Source organism: Chanodichthys erythropterus, chromosome 10, assembly GCF_024489055.1.
Source record: "Chanodichthys erythropterus isolate Z2021 chromosome 10, ASM2448905v1, whole genome shotgun sequence".
Taxonomy (NCBI): Eukaryota; Metazoa; Chordata; class Actinopteri; order Cypriniformes; family Xenocyprididae; genus Chanodichthys; species Chanodichthys erythropterus.
Window position 1 is genome coordinate 32,508,853 of NC_090230.1, and position 20,437 is coordinate 32,529,289.

The 20,437-nt window shown below is 39.0% G+C and overlaps 1 protein-coding gene across 1 annotated transcript in view; it reads left to right on the top strand.

The window, feature by feature from the left end:
• The window catches only part of LOC137028278 (uncharacterized), a 30,920-nt gene extending 10,503 nt beyond the window's left edge, over positions 1-20,417 (top strand). The window contains exons 8-17 of the mRNA XM_067397051.1: positions 4,548-4,656; positions 6,760-6,802; positions 7,195-7,254; positions 10,178-10,823; positions 10,911-11,078; positions 15,099-15,226; positions 17,649-17,831; positions 17,915-18,086; positions 19,576-19,617; positions 19,711-20,417. Coding sequence (XP_067253152.1) covers positions 4,548-4,656; positions 6,760-6,802; positions 7,195-7,254; positions 10,178-10,823; positions 10,911-11,078; positions 15,099-15,226; positions 17,649-17,831; positions 17,915-18,086; positions 19,576-19,617; positions 19,711-19,809 — 1,650 coding nt within the window. The 3' untranslated portion in view covers positions 19,810-20,417. The remainder of the gene's footprint in view (positions 1-4,547; positions 4,657-6,759; positions 6,803-7,194; positions 7,255-10,177; positions 10,824-10,910; positions 11,079-15,098; positions 15,227-17,648; positions 17,832-17,914; positions 18,087-19,575; positions 19,618-19,710) is intronic.
• Positions 20,418-20,437: the final 20 nt, after the last annotated feature.

Consider the following 20,437-nt stretch of genomic DNA (forward strand, 5'->3'; position numbering starts at 1 on the left):
CGCAGCGCCACGGATCTTGCCCTGCGAGCTACGAAGGCTACGGCCCAGGCCATCGGTCGTTCCATGGCCAGCCTGGTCGTGTTGGAGCGCCACCTGTGGCTCAACCTAACGGAGATCAAAGACCTAGACAAGACGGCCTTCTTAGACGCCCCGGTCTCGCCTTCTGGTCTCTTCGGGCCTGCAGTGGATGGCTTCACTGAGCGCTTTACTGCCGCGCAGAAATCGTCTCAGGCTATGAGGCATTTCTTGCCTAAGCGCTCCAGCTCCGCTTCTGCGTCTAGCCGCCCCAGGACTGCGCCGGCTCAGCAGAACAAACCAGCCCCACCTGCAACACAGGCAGCGCCGCCCCAGGAGCATCGCCAGCGCTCGCGCCCTGCGAAGCGCCCTCCCTTCCCGAGGCGCCAGGGACCCCGGCCCAGGATTGTGCTGGACCCGGTGCCTCCGAAGTCGTCCTGATTCGTCGGACAGGAAGAGGATGGGGGACCGTCCCGTTACGACCGGACCACCCCAAAAGCTCCCACGGGTAATTTCCCCTCCGCCTCGTTTATTTCCGGGCGTGGGAAACATACTCCAAGTGACAGCTGGGCCCACACCTGTTGCGCCCACTCCAAACGCCGTTTTCACGGCGGACAAATTTTTACCTCATCACAAAAAGAGCAAATTTCCTCTTCCACCCCTCGCGGTGTACGACCCTCTCAACGGCGGTCTGTCACCCAACATTATTCAACCCCTAGCCACTCGGGCCGAGGCCTGGCAGGCCATCCCCGATGTGTCAGAATGGGTCATGGGGATCGTAAACCAGGGCTACTCGCTCCAGTTTGCACGACGGCCCCCCGCTTCGCCGGGGTGCTTCAAACATCGGTCAATCCGGACGACGCTCATGTCCTCCGGGCCGAAGTCATGTCGTTGCTGGAAAAAGGAGCTGTGGAAATGGTTCCTCCGTCAGAGAGCGAGACAGGCTTTTACAGCCGCTACTTTCTGGTCCCCAAAAAGGATGGCGGTCTCAGACCCATCCTAGACCTCAGGCTTTTGAATCACTCCCTCATGAGACGGAAGTTCAAAATGCTGACGCTGAAGCAGATCCTCGCGCACATTTGCCCCGAGGACTGGTTCTGCTCGCTGGACCTGAAGGATGCGTATTTTCACATCCAGATAGCCCCCGTCACAGACGATTCTTGAGATTCGCATACGAAGGGGTGGCATACCAATATACGGTCCTGCCCTTCGGGCTGTCTCTGGCTCCCCGCACTTTCACCAAGTGCATGGACGCGGCGCTTTCCCCTCTGAGACAGATGGGAATCCGGGTTCTGAATTACCTCGACGACTGGCTCATCTTAGCCCGTTCGCGAGACGAGCTGGAACGCCACAGATCCGTGCTCCTCAGCCATCTACAATGCCTGGGTCTCAGGGTCAACTTAGCCAAGAGCTCGCTATGCCCCACTCAACGAATTTCGTTTCTGGGAGCAGTTTTCGACTCGGTCCGTATGACGGCAGTAGTCTCGCCAGAGCGCGCCCTGGCAATTCAGCAGCTCACGGCATCTGTCACGAACAAAGCCTATCTCCCTCTGAAGTTTTTCCAGAGGCTGCTAGGGCTGATGGCTTCCGCCTCCCCGGTGCTGCAGCTAGGCCTTCTTCGGATGCGGCCTCTTCAGTACTGGTTGAAGTTCCGGGTTCCTCCCAGCGCATGGCGGCACGGCCGCCTATGTCTCAAGGTCAATCGGGCCTGTCTTCTAGCCCTGAAACCTTGGATGGATCCAGTATGGTTCCAACGCGGAGTCCCCTTACAGGCGGTCTCACGGAGGACGGTGCTCTCAACAGACGCCTCCAACTTGGGCTGGGGCGCTGTGTGCGAGGGCAGACCGGCCTTCGGCTCGTGGAGCCACGAGGAAAGCCATCTACACATCAACTGTCTAGAGATGCTAGCAGTGATGAAAGCCCTTCAGTTCTTTCAGGCTTACTTGACGGGACGTCATGTTCTAGTTCGGTCAGACAGTATGACGGTGGTGTCATACCTGAACCACCAAGGCGGTCTTTCGTCCAGCCGCTTATGCGCTCTGGCGAAACGACTGCTGGAATGGGCTCTTCCGAGGCTTCAGTCGCTCAGAGCGACTCATGTTCCTGGCAGGAACAATCTGGGTGCGGACATGTTGTCACGGAGCAACATCCCCCTCCGACGAGTGGATGCTCCACCCCCAAGTGGTCCTCACGATCTGGGAGTTCTTCGGGAAGGCAGAGGTAGACCTCTTCGCCTCAGAAGACAACTCTCATTGCCCAACATTTTTCTCGAAGGAAGTAGATGCTCTGGCCCACACATGGCCCAGCACGCTCCTTTATGCTTTCCCTCCGATCGCACTGATCCCCCAGGTCATCAGGCGTATCAGAGAAGACCAGCACAGAGTCCTTCTGGTGGCCCCGCTCTGGAGGAACCAGGTTTGGTCCTCAGAGCTATTCAGGCTCTCTCTAAGAGCCCCGTGGCCGATTCCCCTGAGACGGGACCTCCTCTCTCAGGCAAACAGAACAATCTGGCACCCACAGCCGCAGCTCTGGGCTCTGCACCTCTGGTCCCTCGATGGGAGCCGACTAGCCTCCCCGAGGACGTCCTAAATACCATTTCTCAGGCTAGAGCCCCATCTACGAGGCGCCTCTACGACCAGAAGTGGTCAGTCTTTGTTGATTGGTGTTCAACACGCAACATAGACCCTGTGGAGAGTGACGTATCTTCCATACTGTCTTTCCTCCAAGAACGCTTGGAAATGGGGCGCTCCCCTTCCACGCTTAAGGTTTACGTAGCAGCCATTGCAGCGTTCCACGCTCCTATTGCTGGCCAATCGGTGGGACGAAACGGGCTCGTGATCCGTTTTTTGAGAGGTGCTAGGCGTTTGAATCCTCCTCGCCCTCTCACTATTCCCTCCTGGGACCTCTCGTTGGTCCTCAGGGCCTTGAAAGGAGCCCCATTTGAACCAATGGGTTCAGCCGACCTCAGGCCCCTAACACTAAAAACCGCTCTGCTACTAGCACTAGCATCGGTAAAGCGTGTTGGCGATTTGCAGGCCCTCTCTGTGAACCCTGCATGCCTCGAATTCGGGCCTGGTGACTCTAAGGTCGTTCTGAAACCTAGGCATGGCTACGTCCCTAAAGTGCTCTCAACTCCGTTTAGAGCTCAGGTCATCTCGCTCTCTGCTCTTCCTCCCTCGGCGGACGAACCAGAGCTGCAGCTACTCTGCCCAGTCAGGGCATTGAGGACCTACATAGACCGATCACAGTCTTTCAGACTGTCGGATCAGCTCTTTGTTTGTTTTGGCGGCCGCACCAAAGGGTCTCCGGTCTCGAAACAACGCATTTCCCGTTGGATAGTGGATGCTATTAACCTGTGCTACTCCTCACTGGGCACTAATTGCCCCATAGGAGTCAGGGCCCACTCCACTAGAGGAATGGCTTCCTCGTGGGCTTGGTCCAACGGAGTTTCCATCCAAGACATCTGTGAGGCGGCCGGCTGGTCTTCGCCGTCCACCTTTGTCAGGTTCTATCACCTCGATGTCCCGACCTTACAAGCTCGGGTCCTGTCGGTGTGATTAGCGGCTTCCAACAGGTCCCGCTTCACGCCACCATAGGAAGTATCTTCCTTCAGTGTAACCATGGGTTCGGTTAGGCTTTGCCTCCGCTTGTCCTTTTTGCCCCCCTCTGGGTGGCCAAATGCAAGCTATATCGTTCCCAGCCGTGGCACGGCGTGGTTGAATTCGTTCCCCATACGCAGTACGAGTGAAGTATCGAAAGGGAACGTACTCGGTTACTAACGTAACCTCGGTTCCCTGAGATACGGAACGAGTACTGCGTCACTTGCCGTGCCACGAGGCTGCGGCTCAGGGTCGTCGCTTCAGTCGATTGACACTGAAATCCTATGGCGAAACGCCTGCTTATATAGCCCTATACCCCGCCCATTTCGGCGGGAATATTCGCGCGCTTTGTCGCCATAGGCCGCGCAGCTATGCCGCGCCGCCATTGGTTCAACAACTTGTCTATGAGTGAACCAATGACGGTGCAGTTACACTGCGTTATTGAAAAAGGCTTCAGCAGCGGGGAAAAAGGGAGACCTTTCCCCATACGCAGTACTCGTTCCGTATCTCAGGGAACCGAGGTTACGTTAGTAACCGAGTACGTTTTGTCTAGATGTTGCTGGCTGATTTATAACATTGTGAAGAGCAAGTGGAGGAAGAAAGAAAGGAGGATGAGGAAAGGGGTGGAGGCTGTTTTTCTCACAGGATTTGCTCCATTGTGTCTATTCAAGAGGAGGAAATAACTGTAGTCACCCAGACCAATCAGTGGCCTCTCTAAGACAGTTTGAGCTATATTTTGAGTGATGGCACAGGAAAATAATCAAGACAAGTGATTTTCCAGCACCTCAGATGAGCTGCGTTAACAACTAGTAGTTCAGTTTGGTTGTACAATAGAGTATAACCAATTTTAATCACTGTGTATAGAGAAAATATTCAGTTCCCACTCTGGGATGGTGGTCTTATTGATGTCTCTGGTGTTGTTTTTGTCCCAAGGATCCCTCATTTCTAGAGAAGAAGGAAAGATGCGAGTATCTGAAGAACAAACTCTCCCATATCAAGCAGAGGATTCATGAGTATGACAAAGTCATGGGCTGGAACGATGGTTACGGCTGAAACGAGCGGCGCTAGATTTGAACCTGCTGTGATGGTCCTTCATTTTTCACGTCGTTTTACACTGAACATGTGACCACTGCATCTGAGAGCCTCGCTGGTCTGGATGGTTGTTTATTTTACAAACAATAATGAAATGAGAGATGGAAAACTTGCATGCTCTTAATGTACGCACTGACTGAAAATATTTTCTTTTTCATGTTGTATTTCATAATGCTGACTAAAAGTGCATGATGTTTAAAGAAATGTTTCATCTTTTGTATCTATGCAGAAATGCTGTTTTTTATCAGTTTGTTTGAATTGATTTTATGCACTGTTCAATGATTTTTTTTTTGTGCTACTGTGTTGAAGTTGTGTTCAACAACAGCCTGTCGCCCTGTCCTTATATTTTCAGTGTTGCAAATGCATTTTGATGAGCTGAATAGGTGATTTATATGCAAATACTGTAACGAGTGAAAAGTCGAAGCATTTCATGCAAATTTGTTGTAATTTAGTTAATCTTTGAATAAAAAAAGTCCAGCCCAGAGGCAATTCAGACACACCAGAGAACAAAAAATCACATATTTATATGTTAAAGATGATTATGATTTCACTTTTTTAACTTTAGTTAGTGTGTAATGTTGCTGGTTGAGCATAAACAACATCTGCAAAGTTACGACGCTCAAAGTTTTACAGAAATCACTTTTTAAGGACTAAAACAAACGGCTGGTAGGGACTACAATAAGCTTCTTCATGGATTGTTGACATCACTAAACCTAAAATTTACATAAACCCCGCCCCCGGGAACACACAACAAAGGGGGCGGTGCCATGTTGGGCTGCTTTAGAGAAGAGGAAGAGTTGTTGTAGTAAAGTGTTGTTGTCATGCCGTAATTTTACACCAGACTGCTTCACAAACGAGGATCAATTCAACACTGGATTTGCACAAAAGATGAACATGACGGCACATGCTAGTGGATGAGTTGAATCAACTCCACAGCAACTACATACATTTATCCACTAACAATTCAGAAATGTCTAAAAGTTGTAACTTCTTCCTGAGTCTCTCCATCAGTGTCGACTCCGGTTTGAACAATGTAAGACTGAACACCGTTACTGACAATCCTCATTTTGGCTGCGTGAGATTCTCCAGCTTTGTTGTTGTTGAGCTGTTAAAGCTCCGCCCTCTTCTGGAAAGGGGGCGGGAGCAGCAGCTCATTTGCATTTAAAGGGACACACACAAAAACAGCGTGTTTTTGCTCACACCCAAATAGGGGCAAATTTGACAAGCTATAATAAATGATCTGTGCCCCCACATTTTGAGCTGAAACTTCACTGACACATTCTGGAGACACCAGATACTTATATTACATCTTGTAAAGGGAACCATTATTGGAAATGCAATAGCAAGCTTGCATGTTGTCAAACAATTTGCTGTGGTAAACTCCCATCTCTTCTAAGCATCCCCATTTTTCAATTCCTGTCTAGACAGACTACTTTTAGAATACACTTCCATTTCCCTTTATGTTCGATTGCAACGTAAGCATAAAACATTTAAGAATTCCTTTAACACATTCATAACTAATTTTTAAAACATTTTATTCTCCATTAAAAAATGAATGTAACCACAAGTTCAATTATATTGGAATAAAAAGTACATATAATGCAATACATTTTGTGACATTTTAAACTTTCTCTGATGTCATGATGCATGATTCTCACTATTTAAAGCGTGTACAGTAACCTTTTTGTGTAAGTAAATGTAATAAGTTAAGGAATATCTGACTGGCCATATACATCACCACACCTCTGTCAACTTGCGTGTTTCTTATCGCAGACTCATTCTTTATGTTTGTGTCCTGATACCAGATAGTATCTGTCTATGGCTGTGTTTCAAAATGTAGTATGCTGCCTATCTAGTCAGCATTTGTAGATACCATAGGGCTTTGAACATAATTTTGAGGCATTATAAACTTTTGTGCACGTGAAGCTGTCTAGGTAGGCAGCTCACAAGGTTTTGAGACTCTTTCTCTCGCTCTGGATGTGTGGGTGTGTTTGTGTGTGTGTGGGAGGGGTTTAATCATCTTAAGGGCAGGTTGTTTGTCTCACCTGAACAGTGACACACAGAACATCAGTGCGCGAGAACACTTCAGCAAACAGGTGAGAGTGAAACTACAATATATAGTTCATAAATGTAGGCTAAGCCATACTATAGGCTAATCATAATAGTATATATATCAAACTTTTATATCTGCGTTGATTATAAGGTCATTGATGCATAAAATCGTTGAGATTTACCTCAGAAAACAACTCAATCGCGTTTCCGCCTCATTTGTTATTGAATAGTCTCAGAACTTGTCGTTCTCCGCGATTAAATTTATATTAAACACGGGAATATTATTTTTGACACCGTGTTCGTGGAGTTGTATGCACTTATAGTAACTTTTGTTTTTCTTTGACGATTGAGGTTTAGTTAAAATTAAGTGAATATGGTTTAAATTAATTTTTATACTCAATGCATTTATTAAAATTCATGTTTTTTGTCTCTTCAGAATGTCTTCGAAGCCGAACGGGAGTCCTCCGCCCTATGATTATCATACTGAAGATGGATAGTAAGTGTTGAGTTTCACCTCAGAGTTTCTCTGGATTAAGTTACTTGGGTTTAGATGAAGAAAAATCACTTTGACGTTGGTCTTTGAAAACAAGTAATTGGCTAAATAAAGGTCTTAAAATTGATGGTTGTTGAAATTGGGAGTGTGTTCCCATTTTTCAGCGAAAGTATTGGTATAACTTTCCCCCAAGCGTCAGTCTGATAAAGTCAGTAATGTATTTTTTTTAATTTTATTTCTCAAATATTTTCCCATTTTCAAAAGTACTTAAGTACTGGGAATGGCAATAATTTTTGCCATTGCTGTTAACCAAAATGATATAGCATATCCAACATTACCATTCACACGAAAACATTTGAAATTAAAACCGTACAAAAATACATGGGTTGTCTATCTATCTATCTATCTATCTATCTATCTATCTATCTATCTATCTATCTATCTATCTATCTATCTATCTATCTATCTATCTATCTATCTATCTATCTATCTATCTATCATCTATCTATCTATCTATCTTTGTTCTATCGTTCTATCTATCATTGTTCTATCGTTCTATCTATCTTTGTTCTATCGTTCTATCTATCTTTGCTCTATCGTTCTATCTATCTTTGTTCTATCGTTCTATCTATCTTCGTTCTATCTATCATCATTCTATCGTTCGATCTATCATCGTTCGATCTATCATCGTTCGATCTATCATCGTTCGATCTATCATCGTTCGATCTATCATCGTTCGATCTATCATCGTTCTTTCGTTCGATCTATCATCGTTCCATCGTTCGATCTATCATCGTTCGATCTATCATCGTTCCATCGTTCGATCTATCATCGTTCGTTCTATCATCGTTCCATCGTTCGATCTATCATCGTTCGATCTATCATCGTTCGATCTATCATCGTTCGATCTATCATCGTTCGATCTATCATCGTTCGATCTATCATCGTTCGATCTATCATCGTTCGATCTATCATCGTTCGATCTATCATCGTTCGATCTATCATCGTTCGATCTATCATCGTTCGATCTATCATCGTTCGATCTATCGTTTGTTCGTTCGTTGTATCTATCATAGGTACGTTCTTACATTCATTCGTTCTATTATTCTATTTAATGTTCTAGCTATGTTTTGTTCATTCTATCTATGTAACGTTCTATCTTTCATTCTATCTAGCTTGCGTTTAATCTATCTAATGTTCTATCTATCGTTCATTCATTCTGTCTAATGTTCTATTTATCGTTCGTTCTATCTAATGTTATATCATTCTATCTATTTAACGTTCTATCTATCGTTCGTTCGTTCAATCGTTCTATCGATCAATCGTTCATTTGTTTCTAACGTTCAATCGTTGTATCTTGTTCGTTCATTCGTTCTAAAGTTCTATCATTTGTTTGTTCTTTCTAACGTTCTATTGTTCTAGCTATCGTATCTATTGTTCGTTCATTCTATTGTTCTTTTATTCTAACATTCTAACGTTTGTTCTATCTAACATTCTGTCATTCTATTTAAAGTTCTGTGGTTCTATCTGTGGTACATTTTAAAGTTCTATTGTTCTATCTAACTGTGGAGTTAATATTGTGTTAATATTATAATTACATATATATGCCTGAAAAAAATTTACAAGAAGTTTTCAGACGACGAAAATGAGTGGTGAACAGGTGAGGATGATGATTTCTGAAGGATCATGTGACACTGAAGCCTGGAGTAATGATGCTGAAAATTCAGCTTTGATCACAGGAATTTAATTATATTTTGAAGTACAACAGAAACCAGTTAAATTAAATTGCAATAATATTTCACAGTAGGCTATTACTGTTTTTACTGTATTTTTGATCAAATAAATACAGCCTTGGTGAGATTAAGAGACTACTTTCAAAACATTTAAAAAAAAAACTTTTGACAGGTACTGTACATGCAGTGAAGATAATCAATGTAAGCGTTGCCTCTTGCCTGAACCAAATTTGTGTGACTAATATGTTTAAATGAAAACGAAAAGAGGCAGATGGTGTTTTATAACGTTTTGCAAAAAGTGTTGCTGGTGGTTAAACATACAGAGATAACCGGAGTAGCCAGAGCGAGCCGAGTGATGTTCTCAAGATTGCTGCTGTTGCATTTCGCAGATCATGTAGAATTACCAAACTTTGCATACTTGGTATTGAGAAATGCCCAACTCACCTGTTCATCGCTCATTTTCATCAGCTGTAAACTTCTGTAAACTTATTTTCTATACGGGATTATTATGTTTTATATATAACTAATATGTCTTGATATGTGTATGTTTCTATCATTTATTTTCCCTTTTCCATTGTATTGTATTTGTATGTTCTTGTGAGGCGCTTTGAGATGCAACTTTTAAAGGCACAATAAAACAAAGTTTTTTATTATTATTATTATTATTATTATTATTATTATTATTATTATTATTATAAACGCATGTTTTGGGGCTTGTCTTGGGAGACTAGCATAAATTGACCCATAGCAAAGCGCCATCTGCTGTTTTGGAAGCGGAAGTTGCTCAGCTGCATTTGTGACAATATCAAGCCGAGACATCTCATAAAAAGGGTATGCATATATGCACTAGATTTGTATTTTTATTCAAAGGTTACATGCCATGTGTAGGATGGTTTGTATTTATTTGTGAAATATGATGTAGGCTCATTTATTTATATTTTGTAAAACGCATATATTAGTTACTCCTCCGCGTTTTCGCTCAAACTGACCACTTCCTGTTTGTTTGCGAGTCGAGAGATCACATTTGTTTGCAAAATGCTGGATTCGTTTGTTTAATTATGGCACAATATTAACTCCATATCTAATGTTCTATCGTTTTATCCATTATGATTATCGGTCATAACATAAAAATGTTGGTCAAACTGTATTGTTGTGTCCCTAAACAGAATATGTTTTCAACACTTTCTCTCCAGTAATGTTGCTCCCTCTCAGCCTGCGTACTCGTACTACCCCGACGATGAGTTCCAGCATTTCTACCGCTGGACATCTCCGCCGGGCATCATAAAGATCATGTGTGTGATGTCAGTCATCCTCTGCGTGGGCATCTTCGTATGCGTGGCCTCCACTCTGGCCTGGGATACAGATGGTGGAGCGGCTGGATTCGGAGGCATGGGAGGTTCTTACGGAGGCGGCTACGGCGGCTCCTACGGCAGCTCCTATGGCGGCGGCGGCTTTGGGGGAGGTGGATACGGAGGCTACGGTTATGGGATCCTAGGATCTCAGAACGACCCCAGGCAAGGAAAGGGTTTCATGATCGCAATGGCGATCATCTCCTTCATCGTTCTGCTCGTCATCTTCATCATGATCATCTCGCACCAGAAAGTGTCCCAGGGCAGGAAGTTTTATCTGGCCGTCATCATCACCAGTGCCATCATGGCCTTTCTTATGTTTGTTGCCACCATAGTCTACCTGGTGACGATTTACCCAATGGCCCAGACGTCCGGATCTGTTCAGTTCAATCAAGTGTACGCCATGTGTGCCGCTTACCAGCAGCCGCAGATGTCGGGTGCGTTCGTCAATCAATATCTGTATCACTACTGCGTCGTGGATCCTCAGGAGGTGAGCACAACATTGTACACTGGCAAAAAATCTGTGTAAATGGACAAATTTAATCAAAGTAGTGTCCTCTTTCTGGCTCTCATCCAGGCAATCGCTCTTGTTTTGGGCTTTATTGTCACCGCGGCCCTCATTATCATCATGGTTTTCGCCATTAAAACCCGTCAAAGGATCAATTATCATGGGAAGGACAACATCCTGTGGCGCCGTGTGAAAGAAATCGAAGACCCAAACTCACCGCAGGATGTGGAGGATTGGGTGAGTACGATATTCATCGTTCAGGAGAATCAATGCGGTTACGTTTCATTAAAGTATCATCTGGTCTCAAATGTTTCTCATTGGGTGAAACGGTGTCTCATACTAGTGGATAGTAGTCGTTGAGTAAATGAATGTGGATAGTAGATCAGATCATTTGAGGAATGTTTGTGTTCATTTTGACTTTGATTGCGAAAACTTGTATCTTGGCAAATCTGAGCACACATTGTTGAGATCTTGTGAAACTCTAGAGGAGACGCAGGTGAGATTAATGGGCTCTGATTTAAAAGAGGAAAAACCAGGGAAATATCAGGGAAATTGTGATCTCCTGCCCTGGAAAAGTCACGTAAATTCTTATAATTAAATATTTTTAAATGGGGAAAAAAAAAAAAATTATAGATACAAAATAAATCAGTTATATGAATTAAATAATAATTGTATGATTATGATTTTTATTTATAAGTTAATTCATATAATTGATTTATTTGTATTTATAACGTATTTTAATTCATATAATTGATTTATTTAGTATCTATAATTTACTTTATTTATTTATTTTTAAATTATTAGAACATTTCGAGGGCTAATATTTGTTCAGGTTAAAAATAATTGTATGATTTTTATTTATATTTAAACCGAACAAATGTTAGCCCTGGAAATGTCATGGAAGTTCTTTAAAAAAAAAAAAAAGAATTAAAATAAGTTTAATATATATATAAAAACTTAAAGATACAAAAATTATAGATAAAAATCATACAATTATTTTAACCTGAACAAATATTAGCCCTGGAATATTTTTAAATTATTTTAATTTATTTATAATTAAAATTAATTATAAATAAATTTATATGAAATTAAATTATAAATAAAAATCATATAAATATTTCACCTGAAGATGTCATGGAAATTCTTATAATTTAAAAATAAATAAATAATATAAATTAATATAAATTAAAAATACAAAATCAATTATATTAATTAAAATAAGTTATAAAAAAAAATAAAAATCATAAAATAATTTTTAATCTTGTAAAATATTAGTGTCATTGAAATACAATCTGAAATTGAGTCTAAATGCTATAATCAACATGTTTCAAAATCTGTATGCAGTTATCACAAATACACTGCAAAAATTGCAGTCTTTCTGTAGAGTTTCATTTTTAATTCATTGTGTTACTTTCCATTTCAAATTTACTAGCAATTTCTGAGAGAAAATTGTTTCAAAGGAAATCCTATACCAAATTTTCCCAGTGTGGGACATTCATGTAAATGTATTGGTCAGAAGGTGTAGAAACCCTGAACATCTGAGAACATGAAGCCTCATTTAATTTCCTTGTGGTGTAGAAGAGTTCAAATATTTTGTGATTTTTAGTGTTGTAAGGGTCCTATAACTCTTAGTCGTCTATTGTGACTTGGATGACTATAATTTGGTCTATTCTACTCAAGATGGAGTAAATATCAGGTTAAATTCTACACCTGTGCTCATTTCTGTTGCCAAACAAAGAGTTATTTAACTTCCTCCGTGTCCTCGTAGCACAAACCTGTTTACCTCTGCTAGTGTCAGAAGAATCGTCTGTCTGGTTTTGAATATAGGTGGCCTGTGTGGTTTTCTATGTCTTTTAACATGCTGAAGGTGGAAAGACCTGTTTGAGTGTGTGATGGTGGTTGGGGGAGGGCAGCGCTTGTCGTTGGTTTCTGGGTGTGGTTTGTTGTGACAGTTTCACTAACATATATGTGCTAGACATTAATGGACCTACAGAGAGGCCTCATTTTCTTTTTCGTCGTTTCATTTTGGGCCATTTTGGCAAATGTTCAGTGGATAAATGTTAAATTGCTTTTTTGTTGTGTGTTTAGATGTATAAATGCTTTAAATCTGATGTTTTATGGTCAGTTTTTTTTTTTTTTTTTTTTATTAAAGACAAATCTGAATATAACATCAAAAGTTTTGTGTTTCTAAGCATGTTTTCATGTTTTTATGTTGAGTTCAGTTCAGTACAGGATTATCTGCTCAGGGCGGACTGGACTGGTTCAACCAGAAACTCAAACTTATGTGGAGCAAAAGACATGCTCTCTTCTCTCAGGAGCTGCTGTGATTCTAGGAAAAAATAGCAAGAAATTATTGCTTTTAGAGATGTTCTGTAGTATTTTTTGACTCCCTCAGGATAGATGTGTTGAAACGTGTCTGACGTTTGAACCTTGCACCAAAGAATCCAACCAGAGCTCCATTTGAGTGAATCTTACACAAAAAAATGTTCAGGAATGTTAATTTCTTATGACACAAGCACATCCCAGAAAGCTGACATCTTCACCCTTTATCTAAACATTATTAAACACTTGAAGATGTTGTAAGCATATTGCATAGTTGTGCTTGGAGTCGATCGTTTTATTTGTGGTGATAATGCAATGAAACATGACAAATTGTGCTGACATAACTTTTTATGAACACATACCAACAAAATATTAATAACTGATTATGTTGTAGTCAATATGAGTTTCTAGTTTTTTAATGCATTTTTTTTTCATAGGTAAATAAAACCTGTCGCTGTAATTTGCTTTTTTTTTTTTTTAAATGTCAGATAAATACCCGAATCAAGTTTAGTGATTTGTTCTTCCCTCATATATAAAAAAATATATATTTTTCTCATATTTCGATAGTTTAATAGAACTTGTAGGGTCATTAAAAACAAATATCCCCTCTGGACAACACTTTTGGTCACTGCTGTATAAATATATTTATTATTTTTATTTTATTTGTTTTATCATTTTTATATAATTTAGTAATGGTGTGATGAGACCGTTCATGGGAATGAGATGAGATTTTTACACAGTATTTTTAAGAAATCCTTAATGATGAAATACATGACTAGAAAAATATTCCGCAGGTGCATTTGAAATGTTTTGACTAATAATCTTGTAATGAATGTCATTTCAGTTCTACTTTCTGAGTATGAATTATCATATGCAGTAAAAGACAACTCAATACTCAAACACTGCCAAATGTTTATCCACAAACTCCGCTGACTGACTTCTCTCCTGTATGATTTCATACGAGTTTCTTCAGACCTTACTGTACATGATTGATTGAGCTTCTACAACTTTTGACCTCCTAACTGAACTCCATTCCACAAACTGATCATAGAAATAAAAACAGAATAAATAAAAATGAACAAAACCGTTTTCTCTTAGTCTTAAGTGCAAACAGTAAGGACAACCATAATCAAAGTACTCTCTCAATATTCAAAGTGCAAATAGAGACCAATATTTCTTCTATCATGATACAGAGCTGAGAGATGCTTACAACTACACAATCCAGTCTAAGATAGCTTTCATATTGGGAGATATTTGCATGCTTCAGCGAGCCCCTTTCAAAAATGCGGGGTATTGAAATTGTGTTTGAATGCGCGCTCGCGTTTTACTTTCTCTTTCTATTTTGTTATCGCGCATACTCTGAGAATCGGGAGCAGCTGTGCTGAGCATGCATTCTGCAAGATAAGACATTTGTCAGACGCTTTTAAGCTCTGTTGTGCAACGAATCCTCCGCCATGGTCTCGTCAGTCATCTCGTCACTTACTCTCATCACGTGATCAGTGAACTCTGATTCCTGCTGCACTACATACGACGCTGCAGCTTGTGTTGGATGAGCTGGATGGGATTGAAGCGACTGTTATACAACTGAATTAAATTTTTTATTTCTATTAAAAGGATTCTTTGTTTTCTTAGAATTTCTATAAAAAGCAAAACAATAGTGGAGGCGTAATGTAAACGTAGCGGTTGCATATTCTATCCTAATTTCACCCTCGCACTCTGTCATGGCAATATCACTTCGACGAGAAATCTCGTCACATTTTATTCTCACAAGATCACACCCCTGTAATTTATTATTTACTTTTGTGTTTATTTATATTTACATTACAATAATGAGAATTTTGGGGGTGGGGATGGGGGGGGGAATTGTTATTAATTGTCATGATTGTTAATAATGTCGCAATTCAAACAAATCTCAATAGTCTCTCTCTCTCTCAGGTGAATGATGTGAATGGCGTCCCTGATCCACTACTGACGGACTATCCCATGAAGTTCGGAGGGTCTAGAAATGATCTAGATGACAACAGCACAAATTATGACAAACCTCCCCACAGTGCGAGTCCTGTGTGAGTACAGCGTGTGCTTCCGCATGTGATTGAGAGCTTGGCTTTGAACACATTGCATCTGATTCTGGTTTTGAAATCGATTTTCAGACACTGGCTGCATTTACATGGACCGTAATAGTCAGATTGTAATCGGAATTAAAAATGTCACATGTAACAACGTCAGTCGGAATGAATTTGCCAAATCCAATTAATTTTATTCCGATTGTAAGGGCTGGTTTAAAACTTTTCTAATCTGATCCAGAAGACATGTAAACACCTGATCGGATTGAAAAGAGAAACTGTGCATGTGCAATGGTGTAATGACGTGAGGAACGAGCTGTTGTTGTTGAATGACTGTCGTGTCATTCTAAAATTTTCCTTCCACTTATTGTCTGTGAAGTGGAGCAGGACAACGTCCCACAAGTTCTTGTTTTGGACTTTCATCCACAGACTCCTTGTTTTGGGCACAGGAATGGGCGTTTTTACTGCTTGATAAATATAAGCGGCACATGATCATTGTCTACTATTTAGGACACGAAATAGATAAATATCAAGTCTGCTCTTCAAAAAAAAAAAAAAGAAGCAATGTAGGAGAACAGTATATGCAAACAGTGTGTTTCTGAAATCATAGTTCAAACAAACATTCGCAAACTGCGTCGCAAACTTGTGTGGTTGGAACGACTGGTCACGAGCTGTGGTTAGAAGCATAGTTTCCTGTTTTTATGACATGTGGACTTAATAAATCATTATCTTGAGCAAAATAAGCAAGTTGACATTAAATACAATATGTATCTTTTATTTAGAATATATACAAATATCATTTACACTACCGGTTTGGAAACATTACTATTTTTAATGTTTTTGAACAAAGTCTCTTATGCTCATTAAGGCTGCATTTATTTCATAATAAATACAGAAAAAATATTGTGAAATATTATTACAGTTTAAAATGATGTTTTTCTATTTTAATATATTGTAAGATGTAATTTATTCCTGTGATCAAAGCTGAATTTTCAGCATCATTACTCCAGTCTTCAGTGTCACATGATCCTTCAGAAATCATTCTATTATGATGATTTATGATGTTTTTCTGCTTAATATTTTATAACCTGTGATACTTTTTCAGGATTCTTTGAATAAAAAGTTAAAAAAAGAACAGCATTTATTTTAAATAGAAATCTTTTGTAATAATATACACTACCGTTCAAAATTTTGGGGTCAGTGATTTATTTTTCTCTCTTTTTTTTTTTTTTTTTTTTAAGAAATTAATACTTTTATTCAGCACGGATGTGTTAAATTGATAAAAAGCGATAGTAAAGATCTATATTGTTAGAAAAGATTTCTATTTTCAATAAATGCTGTTCTTTTTAACCTTTTTATTCATCAACGAATCCTGAAAAAAATCCTCCCAAAAAAAAAAATAAACAACACAACTGTGTCCAACATTGATAATAAATTAACATATCAGAATGATTTCTGAAGGATCATGTGACACTGAAGACTGGAGTAATGATGCTGAAAATTCAGCTTTGATCACAGAAATAAATTACATTTTAAAGTATATTAAAATAGAAAACCATAATTTTAAATTGTAATAATATTTCACAATATTATTGTTTGTTCTGTATTTATTAAGAGACTTTGTTCAAAATCATTAAAAATAGTAATGTTTCCAAACTTTTGACTGGTAGTGTACATATTTTAGTTTCTGAAGAGTGTGCATGTGCGGACGTGTTCTGGTACGTAAGAGCGAGCCTATGACTGAATCTGGAAATAAAGCAAAATAACTGAGAAAAATTGGTCCGTAATTTATAGCAAGAATACTAGCATTAATTCAATTCATTTAAAGAAGTTATTTCTCACCACCTGCGTGACGTGATTCACCAGTGTGGCTGAACAACAGGTTTGTGACAAAATGGTTTCGGGAAACAGTCGTGACTGGGCAGTTTTGTTCAACGATGCATCGTACTATAGTAGTTCAGCAGCGAGTTACGTCGTTGTATGGGAAATGCCCCCGTTTGTTCAGTGTATCTACAGCACTGTTTGATAGCTGTACAGCATGACTCTTGTTGAAACTGTGAAATGAGATGAATTAAATGTGTACAGAGTTACAGAACAGGTTGTGCAGTTGCGCTAAATAAGGGACGTTTTCTTCATTCCTTCACTACACTTCCTCGTTTCAGTGTTCCTCTCGGCTTTGAGTCATTTAGTGAATGATGTGTGTTTTGAGCAGTGACTGTTGTCAGCATGACGAATACCTCTGCTATCTGTGCTTAATCTCAAGTAGTGCCGTCTGAATACGAGATAACATTGACTACTCCGTGGAGGAATGAAAACAATGCCCTGCACCGTGCTTATGACAGAGCAAATAGCTTGTCTTTTTATGTCTGCATGATTTATTGGTCAAGCGTCTCACAGTGTAACGCTGCTCGTGTTTGTTCAGGGAGATTCGGCATGAACTGCCTGTGCGTAGTTCAGCCCCACTGAGCAGCGCTTCAGAGTTCAGCAGCTCCGCGGGACGGCCCAAGAAACGCCGCGCTGGACGCCCGCGTACCGCCGACAGCCGGGATCGTGACGCAGACTACGCCTCTTCTGGAGATGAGCTGGATGATGAGGACTTCTTCAGGTGGGTTTGCTGCTGACATTAAGCGCTCTGAGTTTAGAATCGTACAGTGGTGCTCTGAACACGCTTTGGTTTTGTTTTTACAGTGAATTCCCTCCTATTGCTAATAATGAAGAGAGAGAAGATTACAAACACCTGTTTGATAAAGACCATCAGGAGTACAAGGAGCTGCAGGCAGAACTGGACCAGATCAACAAGCGTCTGGCTGACGTGGACCGACAGCTCGATGACCTGCAGGAGGGCAGCCCTCAGTTCCTGGTATGAACACATTCTTCAAGATTCATTCTCATTACTGACCGTTAATAATACTAGAATACAATTATTATTCAAATGAGCAGGAAGACAGTACAAGAAATAGGATTATGATATGTACATTTAAACCAATTTAAATTATAAATTTAAAACAATAGTCCTCAGTTCATGGTATGAAAAGTACTAAAATACTATTTTTCTATTATTGTTATATAATACAAATATTATTATTACTAGTAATTTTCAATCATATTATTTATTGTACTGTCATTATGCTAATTTTAATGATTGTGTAAATTTAAAAAAATTCATATAATAAAGTTGATACATTTATAATAACAAAGTATTAGTAAAATTATTTCAATAAAATATTTTTTGTAATGTCATTATGCTAATTTTAATGATTGTGTAAATTTAATATTTTTTATATAAATTTTATACTTTTATAATAACAATAAAATTAATAATAATAGTAATATTCATTGTACTGCCAATTTTAATGTGTAAATTTAATATTATGAATATTTTAATTTGTAAATTTAATATTTTATCTAAAGATATATTTATAAGTTATTATAAAATTATTTCAATATTTATTCTACTGTAATTATGCTAATTTTAAAGATTATGTGTAAATCTAATATTTTATATAATGTTATACATTTAAAATAATAAAGTATTATTATAATTATTTTTTTTTTTAAATAATATTAATGTAAATTTTAATATGTAAAATTAAATGTAAAAAAAATATTAATGTAACCTAAAATAAATAAAATGTAAGTTTTACTTTTTTACTTTTAGGGCCAAGCAATAATAAAAAAATAAAACCATCTTGAGATTAAAGTTGTTAAATTTCGAGAAAAAAATCGTTAAATTTCAAGAAAAAAGTCGAGATAAAATGTTCAGAATAAACTCGTTAAATTATGAGAAAAATGTCATTAAATTTTGAGAAAAAAGTTGAGATAAAATGTTCAGAATAAAGTCATCAAATTACGAGAAAAAAGTTGTTAAATCACAAGAACAAATTCGTTAAATTACAAGAATAAATTCGTTAATTTAATGAGTTTATTCTCAACATTTTATCTCAAACTTTTTCTCGAAATTTAACATTTTTCTCATAATTTAACTAATTTGTTCTTGTAATTTAACAACCTTTTTCTCGTAATTTAATTACTTTATTCTCAACATTTTATCTCAACCTTTTTCTTGAAATTTAACGATTTTTTTCTCTCGAAATTAACAACTTTAATCTCGAGATGGTTTTATTTTTTTATTATTGCTTGGCCCTAATCCTCTTCCGTACAAAACCTATGTGTACTCTTATTATTATTTATTTTTTATTTAAAAGAAGACTGAATATGATTTTTGTAATATTAACCTGTTTGATGCATGACTTTTATTACACTATTATTTGTAAATAATGAACGTTATCATGGGAAAATGGTTTGAGCCACTGCTCTTGTTGCTGACTTCAGTCATTCTCTTGAAACAGGACGCCATGGACGAGTACAACGCGCTCAAAGACATGAAGAGGGTAAGAATGAGCTGAATCCTGGTTTTCTCACAGAAACCGGCAACAGTGAAGGATGTTTTCTGATATATGACACTTTTCCCACTGTCTTTGCAGGGCGGAGATTACCAGGTGAAGAAGAAGCGGTGCAAGCACCTGAAGGCCAAACTAAACCACATCAAGAAGATGGTCAGCGATTATGACCGCAGATGCTGAAGGGAACAGCTACTGGACAGCAGTGAGAGAGCATAGATGTGTCGGTGTCTGTCCAGACGTGTGGGTCATTGCCATTTGTGAGCTGTGCTGTGTTGCTTTCTGGACATTTGATTGATAATGCATGTAAATATTAACAGCATTCTGATGCATATTGCTTAATGCAATATTTTCCCAGAATCCTTCATGAACCAGAGAAGTTTTAAAATGTTTGTTGTAGTTTGTTTGTTCCAAATGTCTGATTAGCTGTTACAGATTTAACATGAACTTGTTATTGTTTCAGTACAACAGTGTTTGTTTTAGTGTTTTTAATAGTTACTCAGAGGTTTCTTGGTGGTTAAAATAAATGTGCCAAATAATTTGACCAGGTGGGTGGTGTGAACTCTTGATAACCATTTTTGTTTGTACTTTAATCAAGCTGTGATCAGTTACAGATAAAAATTTAACCATTAGTCTTTTAAGCTGTATTTATGCCATTTTAAGAACTTTTTACATGCTGTTATGTAAATATGTAATTTAAATGTTTAACCTTTAGATTTTTCCTTTTGTTTTTGAACTTTAAATAAAATCATTTTTATCGACAATAAATGTGACCGTATACATTTACCAGAACATTAAGTGTTTGTGGTTT